At 44.2% G+C, this 12,653-nt stretch overlaps 1 protein-coding gene across 1 annotated transcript; it reads right to left on the reverse strand.

Annotated features, from left to right (window-relative positions):
- Positions 1–10,396: 10,396 nt before the first annotated feature.
- IRS1 (insulin receptor substrate 1) lies at positions 10,397–12,301 on the reverse strand. Its single transcript, XM_009890257.1, has one exon. The coding sequence runs from the start codon at positions 12,299–12,301 to the stop codon at positions 10,397–10,399; it is 1,905 nt and encodes a 634-aa protein (XP_009888559.1).
- Between the last annotated feature and the right edge of the window lie 352 nt (positions 12,302–12,653).

Here is a 12,653-nt window from a genome sequence, read left to right on the forward strand (position 1 = left end):
GGCTCACACTAGTTATTTTCAAGGTGTTTCAGCAAAGCGACTAAACATTACTTATGCCTGGGCACCAGCAGCACTCCCCTGGTGTGCAGTGCATGCAGAGGGCTTCCAAGCTCCCAGTTCGTCTCTGAAGCCAAGAGATCACCTTGCTTGTTCCCTGTTATCTAGGAGTTAAAATTTCCTTTTCTAATACAGCAATCTTCTCTTCAAAATGAAGGTCAGCTATGCTGAAGATGAATTACCATCCGGTGTTTTAATCTAAAAGATTCCCTCACTGATACACATCAGCTGTCACTCTAGATGTCTTTTTGCATCTCTGAGAAACAGCACAGGGCATGGGAAGCTCAGTCAGAATGGAAGCAAGTCACAGCTTCAGCCACGGCATTTCGAGATCCCCACCTCCCTCCCACTCCTCTACAGTCGCTTAAAAACCTATAAACAGCAAGACCCCAGCTGAGATATGCCATAAGAGGAGGAATGAACTCAATCTTCTACCTGCACTTCCTCAGGGTCTTTGATTCTCTCAACCAAGATGTGTCTTCTCCAAAACTCTGGGCACAGTGTTTAAACATGGATGTTAACTAGCAAGATAAAGATGTCCAGGATCTTGAGAGAGGAACAACGGGCAGCTTTGGGTTGGGTCTGTTGGGATTTTTTTTTTTTAAAGTCTATAATTCAGTGAAGTAAGGGCAGAAGGAACCCATACAATCACTGGCTTAGTCTCACCCACTGCAGATGTTTGAGCTTTTTACTCCCTCAAGGAACTGTGCCATTGAAGGAAAGCTCCCATGCACAGACTAGTTACCTGCTTTATTGACAAGCAAAGCCATCTTACGGATCTCCTGCCCCATTGTTATGTCTTAACAAATATTTGTACACCACACTGAAAGCCAGACCACTGAAATTGGACAAAAAGCAATGCTGACAGATAATTTGCATTTTTTATTCACACAGTGTCTATATTTCAAAGAAGGCTCATCCAATGCTTAGGTGCTCTACTGGGTTACAAATATCCAACCTCCACAGACTGGGGGAGGGGGGAAGAAGAAACACAGTAAATTAAAGTTGTAGATGTTCCCAGACTACTACCTTCCCGCGTTTTATAACACGTATCATCAGACAGTTCAAACGTACAAGTATCTTTTGACAGCTCCACTAGCTGTAAAGTGTACAACATAATTCCATTCTTCCTGATGCGTATCTTGTTTGAAAGTTTAACAAATCATTTCTTCCGCATCCCTAGCTTTCAAAAAAATGGAATTTTACAACAGTTGACAAAATGTACACAGGGAAATCTTGTGTGATACAACACAGGAATGGTACATTTCACCTTACAGCTCAGGTGGCTGACACCAGATCTTTTAACTAGACTCCCAAACTATTAGAAGCAGTTGAACACACACAAACAAACTTTCACTGTCTCACCTACCTGATCAAAAACTACTCTGAAGAAAATACACTTTGCAATTACCCAAGGTTAAATCTCTAATAATAGTCTTCAGAGAACATGACCTAGATATGTCAAACATGATCAGAAAGATATATATCAAGACATCTTTTAGTTAGTTAACAGTGCCAGGCTTATTTAATCTCCTTTATCTGTTCACACCTTGGGCTTTTGTTGTATTTCACATCATTTCTGTAAGCAGAGAGTAAAGCTGTTAAACTTGAGAATCTTTTTATTTTAAGTTACTGACACATCTCCTTTACTAGCCCTATTTCATGTGTTCAAAATAATAATCAACACAATCACCATTTATCAAAACCCCAGAATGATGTACAAATACAATAATGTTACTCACTTTTGTGAATAGGTACTTTTAACACATCGGATTACATACAGATGACCAAAAGCCAGCTTTTATCATTCTGATAAATTGGGAATTCAGATGTGTTTGTTAACATTAATATATTTGTGTTGCAGCTCTTACCACAAAATGAAAAACAAAGATCTGCTGTAACAAGCCACAATAATTTTGACATTTGAAGTTTCTTTTACAAGACACTCTTTAAACCAAACATTTTTACAGGAATCTATACTTACTTATCTATACCACAAATTATCAAACTAATGAACATCGGTTTTAATCAAATTTATAACTGTCCAAGTAGTAGAGTGTGAAGAACAAAATACTGCAGTTAAAAAAACCTATGTAAACACAGTCCTCCTTTCATTAGATGTATTTTATAAAACCAAGGGGTTTTAATGTTAAAATTCCCTCATTCTTATTTATCTTGTACTTCCTACCTGTGGTTTACTGCTGCAGTTGTGACAGGGATGCTACAAGACAAAGAATTCAGGAAAGAAAAGTTGGAGGCAAATTCTGCTTACCTTACTATGCACATCATCTTGTTAAGGTCAGCACAATATCCAAATAATATTTAAAAAAAATAAATCTAATCAAAACTAAGGACAACACCCTCTTTCTAAACAGAGTGTCTATCCCAGTAAAGATCAAAAGAAAAATACAGAAGTAAAAACACCTTTGGAAAACTGCAGTACCATGCAAAATGAGTGCCTCTAGAATAAACCCTCTGTATACATCCAGGATGTCTGCATTTCTCTATACTTATCCTCAAATTTTCACATACCACCATCCCAATTCCCTTCAGATCACAAACACCTTTCAATTCTCTCCACCCACATCATCATACCCCAGTTTCTCTGTGTCCCCTAAGTAATTTCCATGTCTCATTTCCATCAACCTCCCATACCAATTTCTACAATTATTCCCCATCCTGTACCTCCAATTCCCCCTTATCTTATGTCAGCATCCCATAGTCTCTCTATGCCACAGCACGGGTCCAGGGAACAGCATTTCCACCTTTTTCCCTCCTCCCTTAAAAGAGTACTATATTTCATAGCTGTCAATCAAATCATAGAATCATAGAATCGTTTCAGTTGAAAGAGACCTTTAAGATCATCAAGTCCAACCATTAACCTAGCCCTGCCAAGTTACTACTAAACCACGTCCCTCAGCACCGCATGTACATGTCTTTTAAATCCCTCCAGGGATGGTGACTCAACCACTTCCCTGGGCAGCCTGTTCCAATGTTTGACAACCCTTTCTGTGAAGAAATTTTTCCTAATACCTAATCTAAATGCAATAATTAGTTTTCAATGAAACTTGGCACAGAGGTTAAATCTAGTATCGAATTAGTTTTGGAAAAGAATATCTATTTATCTTCCATATCACTGGACACCAAAAAATATATTTTTAAGTTTATGTTCACTATGGACTTTATTTACACTTTAATCAGTACTAAAGAGATGCACTTCCAGAGCTTCAATGAGCTGGAAAAACACACATCGCTTTATTCAGAAACAAGCTATTAAACAGTTAATGCAACTTGTTCAGAACAATATTCAAGTACAGTTTACTGTCAGTACTTGCGTTCATGTATTTATAAAGTCACGAAAACTACACGGTCCTAATGAATACCAAAATTTCAGCTCTTACAAAGCATTCCTGAAACAACCCAACATACTGAAGGTATTGGTCAAATAACATTCCTACTCCACAGCTGCTTGCTGCATTTAAGAGCTGTAATTCTCTATTTACGAGTGTTATCTAAGGAAACATATGATCTCTCCACAGTTGCTAGTTAAAAATGAGCATCATCCTTGCCCTGCAATGTTCTGTTTCAGTTTCAAATTTAAACCACATTCAGAAATCAGTTTAAACATTGCCTAAATATGAAACCTATGTGCTAAAGAAGTCCAGATAGTACTTCACAATTGACTGAATTGGTTTATAAATCATACAGTTCTAACTTTTAAGCCAGCAAAACAAAAAAGTCCCAAGAAACCTGTCATTAAAATCAAGGTGGGGAGTGGGGAAATAATCAATACTACAATTTAATGTAGATAGATTAAAGGAACTGATCTACTGTCTCGATTACCAAAAAAAAACCACAAAAAAAAAAAAACACCCCAAAAAAAAACAACCACCAAACAACAACAAACCCTCAAAACCCCCCAAACCATTAATTATAAGCTTGTGGTCTTGTTAAACAGGAGAACTGCAAATATGCAAGTATGTGGAGACACAGGCTCAATTTTGGCAAATAATTAGGTATGGGGAAAAACTGGTGCATGCATACAGTAAGAAATGCACTGTTTTGTCTACAGTAATACCCATAAAGCATGGAAAGCTTTCATAACTTACTGGTATTTACCTTGGTGCTGACCCAAAACTACAGAAACTTCTGTTCTTTCAGTTCTGGAAACAACCTCTCCCCAAAACCTACTTTAATTGTACACATCTTGTTTTGGCATTTGTAGTGTTTCAGTTGTTCTACCTGAAGTTTTTAACTTGAGGAAACAAAACCAACTACTGAAAACTATTAAAGAAATGAAATAAAAAAAAGCAAGCAATGTCCCAACAAAAACACCCAACTGGTATATTATACAAAAACTACATGAGTAATTTTCTGTTTACCATCATGTGTGTTTTCTTGAGACTCAAACAAATGTTTAGCTCTTCCCCTTAGTAGTGCTTTCCTTTAACTGGAACCAGACAGAAGGCATAACAACTGTATAGATGCCATTGTACTGTATTCCCATTATACTGTATTCCATTTTCTTACATCACCAAAAAAACCCCTAAACCACCCACCCATGCACTGGGTAAAAGAGGCATCATTAAAGCTGTGAGTGAGCCAAGTTACCACTTGCTCACACTACACATATTCTATTCGGTGCTATTAGCACTCACTTTCACGAGTTCTCAGACTCATCAACAAAATGGAAATGAGTCAGGGGAATAACGACTTTGCTTTGAAGCTCCGGAGATCAAAGCCACATACCTGGATCATGCTACTATCCTACTGCAGCCTTTCCTGTTTCTCCAGAGTAAATGTCTACTGGTTTCCTTTTTGGAATATTTTTTGACTATATACTCAGAACTCAAGCTATCAGCAGTTCATCTTCAAAACCCCTACTCATTCAATGAGCCTTGTCTTCTCACAGCAATCCCAAAAGCAGGAGCCACAGCATATCCACAAGATCTGCTCATCTGCGCATGCAAAACTCTGAGCAGGAGGAAAACGCCTTACAGCAACACTGCTCTCCCCCCTCCCGAGCTCTCCCTTCACTTTCTCTCCGTCATAGGCTGGTGTTTCCCAGTGCGACTTGGCTGCTGCAGCAATGGGGTCTTCCAGCTACAGCATAAAAACCCACTCATCAGAGGAACCAAGCACCAAAGAGTTACCGGCTAGGCTAGGCACACACAACAGTACCCAATTCTCTGACGCAGAGAGAAGCGTTTGGGCAGCGAGCTTGCGGGACTGCATTAAAACTGCTGCACTTTTAACGGGATGAGAGAAGAGAGCTAGAAAGGCAAGGGCAGGGCCAGCCATTAGGAAATTGCCACGAATATATGACAGGGAAGGCAATGGTACTAGAGAGTGCAGAGGAATAATGTGGGTGCGAGAGAAATGGGTTTTAATTAAATCTGGGAAACAATGTGATTATTTCAGCCAGTATCTTTAATGTTGGGAGAAATAAGTACACTTGAAAGAGGTTAAAAATACTTCAGAATGTTATGTCTGAGCAACTTGGAGGTAGCTGAGGGGCAGACAGGGGAGCAGGGAAGAGGAGAGGAGTTAGCTTGCAGCAAAGCAGCAATGATAATTTTACCCATTGAGAGATGAATGGCCAACACTTGGGGTGCTTGTCTGATAGTCTGGAACAACAGAAAATTACAGAATGGATAAAACAAGAGTTATGCAGCCAGTTCTGGCCTTTGGGGTGGGGTGGAAGGCTGCTCTATGGAGAGGGGAGAAAAAAAAAAAGGAGCACTTGCAGTCCTTTTGCCACTTCTGAGACTAAAAGTCTAAATAATAACCCATGAAAAAGATGGGGAGCAAGAAAGGGTACTTAATGCAGCCTTCCTCATCCCTTGTTCCGATACCTGTAGCTTCACTTCTCCCTTCCCAGGTCCAGATGTTCTCTCCTCTCCACCATACCTGCAAGCATACCAAATAGCTTCTCCTTCCTCTTTCACCTTGCTCAGACACCAAACAACCGCAGCCTCCCCGCTCTCAGCCAGAGCCTGGACAGCCTCACCTGCTGGGAGGAGCACGGGCAAAGCTGGCGGAGGCCGAGGTAGCAGAGCCCACTTGGCCATGCAAAGCTTCGGGGAACTGGAGCACCCTCACTGCACATGGAGTTTTCAGGAGAACAGTTTAGCTGAAGGTGCTCAACAGCTTTTTCAGGCATGTGCAAACACACTGTTTGCAGGCCTGTAAATCACTTACCTCCAGGTAGATTTTCTGAAGAATGGCATAACGTATTACCTACATGGGCCGATTCCCCTGCCAAACCTAAGTTCCACCTCCAAAGCAAAAAAGGTATAAGGATGTGTCAAAAAACAGCTGTAAAAATGGTTTTACACAGACAAAACATTGTGGGTTTATTTTCCTTAACACAGTCGACAACAGATGAGCTAGTCGGGCTGAATTCTGCGAGGAAAGTTTCAGCTGATGGCAGGAAATCTAGGCTGGCAAATGAGAGTCCAAAGGGTTAATGTCCGAGAAAGCTACAAGCAACCAACACAGCTTTATAGTGGGAAGGGAAATGGAACAGCAATAGCTACAATCTCTCCATATAATTATAGCCTGACTCTTCCCCTGCCTCCAAGAAGAAGCTGTGCTTGCTCAGTCCAAGCCTAATTCTGGGAAATAGGAACCGACTTCAAATACCAATTACTCTATTAAACACTACCTTTCACAACACTGCTCTGAAACACATCTACATATTTTTCAGCATGTCCTCATATCAGGTCTTCCATGTCCTCATCCTCCACTGAACAACATAATCACAGCAGGTATCTACCTACCACCATGATGGAAAACATTGCCACAGCTTTTATATTAAAGATGACACACAGGATCAATTAACTAAGTTGTCTACAACAAAAGTAAACAGTGCTTTTAAAGAAAACCGTGTCACTAAACAGTTATGACACTGCTCCCCCCCAGACCTGCGTTCTCATAGTCTTGCACACATTTATTATTTATCCACATGCTGACAGAAGATTTTCTCTCACACTTGCTCCCCCAATCCTAGCACACAACAGGGGGAGGGAAAAAGCAATGCTCCTAGCAATGTGACTTTTAGCCCAACATGCTGCGTCCTCCGGCAAAAATCCCGTCCTGAAGAGTTCATAACACCAACACTGCCCTAGGCAGATACAGATTCCTGGGGTAACGGCAGGAATCACCAAGACAGTCTAGACAGGCTCTTGCAAGCACATCCCAGAACAGAGAAAGGGTGTGGCTGTCTAAGTCTGGTCACAGACAACGTATTGTGACAGGCAACACGCTCCTCTCAGATGGCCACAAAAATAACCATTTCCAACCAGTTACCATTTGAACCAGAGCAGCAATATCTACGCTGATCTTAAACCTTACCTCAAACTTTGAAATTAACCTGGTATTCATAGGTCACGGAAGACTAACACCTAACACTGCATTGCTCTAACAAGCAATAGCAGCAAGTGCCAAGTAGCAAACAAGAAGAGATTGTTTTAGTTTTGTTCAGACTATAAGGATGGAATAAAAATGATGAATGTATGATCCCAGGCATCGTACCAGACCAGCCCTGAGCATTCCCTTGAGCCTAGCCAACGTGCAATACAAATAGTAAGTTTATTACACTTACAATGTAAATAGTGGTATGAGATACATCCCCTAATGTCATTGCACACATTAACTACTTACACTGTGATTGCTGTTGCTCAAGTATGTAGAAAATTGCTAAAATTGAGTGTTGCAACAAGATTAACAGGGTAGCTATCTACTAGCGCTTGTCTGCACCAAAATGGTCTTCACCTTTCTCGAAAGGACTCATGCAGATGCACTGTGCTTTGTGAGCTCTGAACGAGGTATGTTTGTTACGTGCTGCATGAAGAAAAACATTGAAACATCACATCGCTTGCAACAATGCTCCTACTCATCTTACACACCTGTAATCAACGTGCAACAGCCTGGCAGAAGTTTTGCCCAAATTAAAAATTAAAAGCTTCAACGAAAAACAGAACTATCAGTCAATGCCAAAGACCCAGTTCATACGGCCCGTTTCCTATGCAGTTTGTAATGCTGTTGTGAGCATGGGACAGACACGCTTACTATCAGCTGAAACACAAGTGACAGGTACAATGCTCTGAAGGCTTTGAAGTCTGTTTTCAAATTCAAAGCACCTTCCAAACAAAACTGAATTAACACTCATCACAGCCCTGTGAGGTAGATGCCATTAGCCCTGTTCTGCACATGGGAAAGCAAGAGCGGGCACGGTTGGCTGCTTCACCCTGGGCCACAGGAGCGATTACTGACCACCAGGATTACCACGGGAGTTGCCCGTTCCCAGCCCCATGCTATAGCTAACTCACTGGTTCTCCCCCCCACCACGCACTTCTAAAGCACAACTCATTCTGAAAAGTAAAGAAGTGTGGCAACACGGTGGGCACGGTATCATAGCCCCATCGGAACCGGAGCACCCAGGCGCGCTCTGGGAGCAGCCCCCCGGCCCGGGCCAGCAGCTGGGACACCCGCAATTTTAACACCTAGGAAACATCTTCATTTTAGAGGCCATAGCAATTTCTAGTAGCAGTTGCTCAAAATCTACTAGTTTAATATGCTATAGCAGAATAAGATTTAAATCTTACTCCATGGGTAGAAACCCACCTCCTTTCAGCTACTTTTGAACTGACTCATGAATGCATGGTTCATCTCTTACTTAGTGAGGCAGGATTAATATCCCAACGCAGCACCAAAAAGGTCACTGGAAACACTTTGGAGGGCAGCTTCCAGTCCTTTTTCTCTGCTCCCCAACTACCAAACCTTCATTATGTTTCAAAGATTAAAGATACTGCCTGTCCTGTTACAATAAGCGCCTTGTAAACCCCAAACACTAACAGATTACCCACACCCTTCTGATTATGAGGAAGTCACCGTGTCACCTTGTGCGGAACTGGGGTGGGCACATGGGAGAAAGCTGTATTTTCCTGGTTTCCCAGCATGCTAATACTGAGCAAGGTACTTCCCCTTTCCATGCGGGGCTCATCCACCACTACGAGGCCTTGGATGGAGACAGCGTAGCACATCTGTGTGCACCCATGTCTGATGCTACCCCGGCAGACCGAGCAACTATTTCCCAGGGAGGATGATCGGTGCTGAGTCTTTCTTAACCAGAGGAACCTGACTGACGTGGCATGTTCTGAGGGCATCAATACAACTGAATGTCAGACAAAAAGCAGCCACAGCCATCTTTAGACAGACATGCAGCTAGAAAAATACAAAATAAAATCACTGATGATGCAGCCTCAATCTATAGTCCTATCATGCACCTATTCCCTCCCTTCTAAGCTGTAGGAGGTTCAGGTCTCTACTTCCCACCTTCCAGGAATGACAACTAAAGGCTGCAGCTTTTGCACTCCTCCTGTTCAGCTATGTCACTAGGCATACAAGATCAAAGACTTCTCTAGGAGACAGAATCTTCATTCAATTGCTGTCCCATAGACTGTTGTATACACCTACTAATTTGTATAAAATAGCTACAAGCTATTTAAAATAGCTGTATGCTAACCTCCTTGAGACCAAACCTTAAGCTACCCCCTCAGGTCACACAAGACATCCCTGTCAGAAATAACATTTGAGACTGGTTTCCTGAATGACATCCATTCTCATGGCTGCAAGAACATCCTTCCTTCTCTCATGCAGCATAGCAAAGCTGAAGCAATGAAAAGAGGTCACCCACCATGGACCAGATCTCAGGAAGACGTGACCTAGTTTGTACTTCAATAAAGTCCATACAATTACAGCTAGAATAAGGGCACATAATTGTGGCAGTGGTCTCCACTAACGGGAAGGAGGCTCGTTAAATGAAGGTCATGTCAATTATCTACAGCTAGTTTACATATGCAGTCAATTACCTAGCTGTACTATTTGTTTCAGTATTTGTATTTAATGAGGATTCACCAGTTAATTGTTTTATTGCATTATTGTCAGCAGAAATCTAGCAGCTTAACAGGTTGTATTTCCAGCGGAGAGACCTGAGGAACAGCTGTGAACATGTACTTGCTTTTCTGCATCCTGATATGCGCTATGAAAGTTGAAATAACTTTCAGTAGTGAATAGATTCATAATGCTTTAATCTCCAGAAAGGAGTGTGCAGTGGAAGATAAAATTAGCAGCAAGACGACATTCTTTTTCTGCCTTGCCATTTTCTAAGACCTTTATACAAAAGTTCAATTTACTAAATACTACTGAATGGCACAGGCATGAGTTCCTGCTCTACGCATCATTACCGAAGTGTGTGAACAGATACCAAAATGGGATGCATGTCAGCACATGATTTGCAAAGACTAAATGTACTGAGAACAAATAGTATTAACCTTTAACACATGCATAACTGGATGTCTGACGCACTCTGGTTATCCTTGTGACTGGTTGACCAGAGGGGGAATTCTGTGACTGGTTGACCAGAGGGGGCGGCGGAGTTGGTCCGATGATGGCCACTGTCCAGGTGGTGCATCTCCAGACACTCCTCTGGGTAGGAGTGAGTGGGCACAAAGGCTGAGTGCCGGTAGGAGGGCAGCCGGCTGCCACCACAGGGGTAAGAAGGCAACATCTCCGTGTACTCCTCAATGGAGGCCACCGAAGACTGCGAGGGTGTCTTTTGGTGGGAGATGGTGGGCGAAGTGCCTGCAGAGTGAGTCCGCTTCCTGAATGCCTTCTCCAAGTCGGCAACCTCCTCGCTACCACCTCGAGGACAGCAGGCTGTACTAGGGTAGCGAGGCTGCTGCTGCGGGTGGCAGGTGCGTGGGATGAAGTGGCCATTGGGAGCTGCCAGGCTGCAGCAAGAGGAGGTGGCCTTCCCCCCCATGCAGATGTAGTTGAGCTCTTCATCACCCCGAGCTGGTGGGGTGTGTCCCAATGAATCTGGGGTCACACTGCGGAAAGAGCTGCGGAAGTCACACGGGCTGGAACCATACTCATCAGAAGAAATAAATCCACCATCGCTAGGGGAGCCAGAAACCGAAGCACTAGACCTTCGCGGAAACAGGCAGTCTGAGGTGGAGCCATGGCCACTGGTGCTGCTGGATGACAGGCTGACAGGACTGGTGGCTGAAGGAGAGCAGCGCGAGGAAGGCATTGGGATGGACCGGCTGTGGTTGAGCGGAGGATGGAGCCTGGAGTTGCCACGGTGTCTATGCGAATGGGTCCGGTTGGCACTGGGACTAACTGGGCTACCATCCACAGAGGCAGGTCTCGACATCGTGCCTTCCCCATCACTCGATGCTCGAACCCGGAAAGAGCTGGGTTTGCCACCCGTACCTCCACCCCCACCACCGGCAGGAGAGGTGGCCGTGACACTCTCAGTCCTAGACCGTCGACTGAGTCCCACTTGGCTGGGTGGAGGGTTGTTGACGTGGTGCCTGCTGCGAAGGGGCACAGAGATGGGGTTGGAACAGTTTGAGGAGGACTGGCTCTTGCTGCGGGGCCGGAATTCCTCACTCATGGCTCGCATGGCCTCCAAGATGGTTTCATGCATGTTCTGTGCCACCACCGAGTCATCCACCTGCATCCAGAACTCACCGGGCCCTGTGACAGCCGAGCGCCCCACCTCAATGAAGAAGAAGTTCTCGGAGTGACCACAGCGACGGATATTGAGCAGCTGCAGCACCACAGCAGCCGCATCTGAATTCAGCTTCACAAAGCTGATGGTCTTGTTAGTCAGGCACAGGCGGTAGATACCAATCAGGTTCTTTGTCTGGCCTAGGCCCTTAGGCTTCAGAATTACTTGCCAAACTTCCTTAAAAGCCGGGCCAGGGGCTACCTCACCATAGCTGTCCTCACCTGCTTCCCCCAGTCCCACGTTGCTGCCTCCAAAGGTGACGTCGCTGTGGTGGTGGTGGTGATGGTGATGGAGGTGGTGGTGGCCCTTGGCCCTGTTGTGCAACTGCAGCAGCGCTTGGTACCAGCTCTCCTGTTCAGGCTCGCTGTCAGCCGCAATGGCAAAGTGCTCGTCCTTGGTGTAGAGGGCCACCAGGTGCTTGTTCTTGGAGTCAGCCCGTTTGTTGATGTTGAAGCAGCTTTCTAGTGGGATGGAGCGCTTGGGGGCCCCTGACTTGTGTCTCCATTTCTTCTCATTCTCGTAATACTCCAGCCGGGCGGGTCCAGACTCGCTGGCTGCCCTCAGCACGAAAAAGCGTTTATGCATGCTCTTGGGTTTGCGCAAGTAACCCACCTTTCTGACATCTGAGAAGAAGCCCTCGTTATTATCTGTGGGGCTAGCCATGATGAGAGGCGGTGGAGCTGCTACGGCGGCTAGCAGTCCGCAAGACCCCAAAACAGCCAAGCCAGCCAGAAAAGACAACCACCTAAAATAAAATTCATGCAACAACAATTAAAAAAAAAAAAAAAAGAAAAAAGAAGCAAAATAGCTCCGGCTCCTCTTTTGAGGACGGGACGGGGGAGGGACAGAAGCAGGGTGAGAGCAGCTGTTCGGGGGCAGAGGCAGCTTCCAGCACCAAATCAGAGTTTGCGTTGCTGTTTATGCCCAAGTCGCCCTTAGATGGGTAAGCGCGTCCTTAAAAAGTCCAGTCCCGATCAGGCCAGACGAAAGTCTCGTCCCAAGAGCAGCCGCCGGG

Source organism: Charadrius vociferus, unplaced genomic scaffold (assembly GCF_000708025.1).
Source record: "Charadrius vociferus isolate BGI_N301 unplaced genomic scaffold, ASM70802v2 scaffold650, whole genome shotgun sequence".
Lineage (NCBI taxonomy): Eukaryota > Metazoa > Chordata > Aves > Charadriiformes > Charadriidae > Charadrius > Charadrius vociferus.

What these genes read in the sequence shown, in the direction of transcription:
- IRS1 (XM_009890257.1), bottom strand. Translation starts at nt 12,301, where the DNA reads ATGGCTAGCCCCACAGATAATAACGAGGGCTTCTTCTCAGATGTCAGA.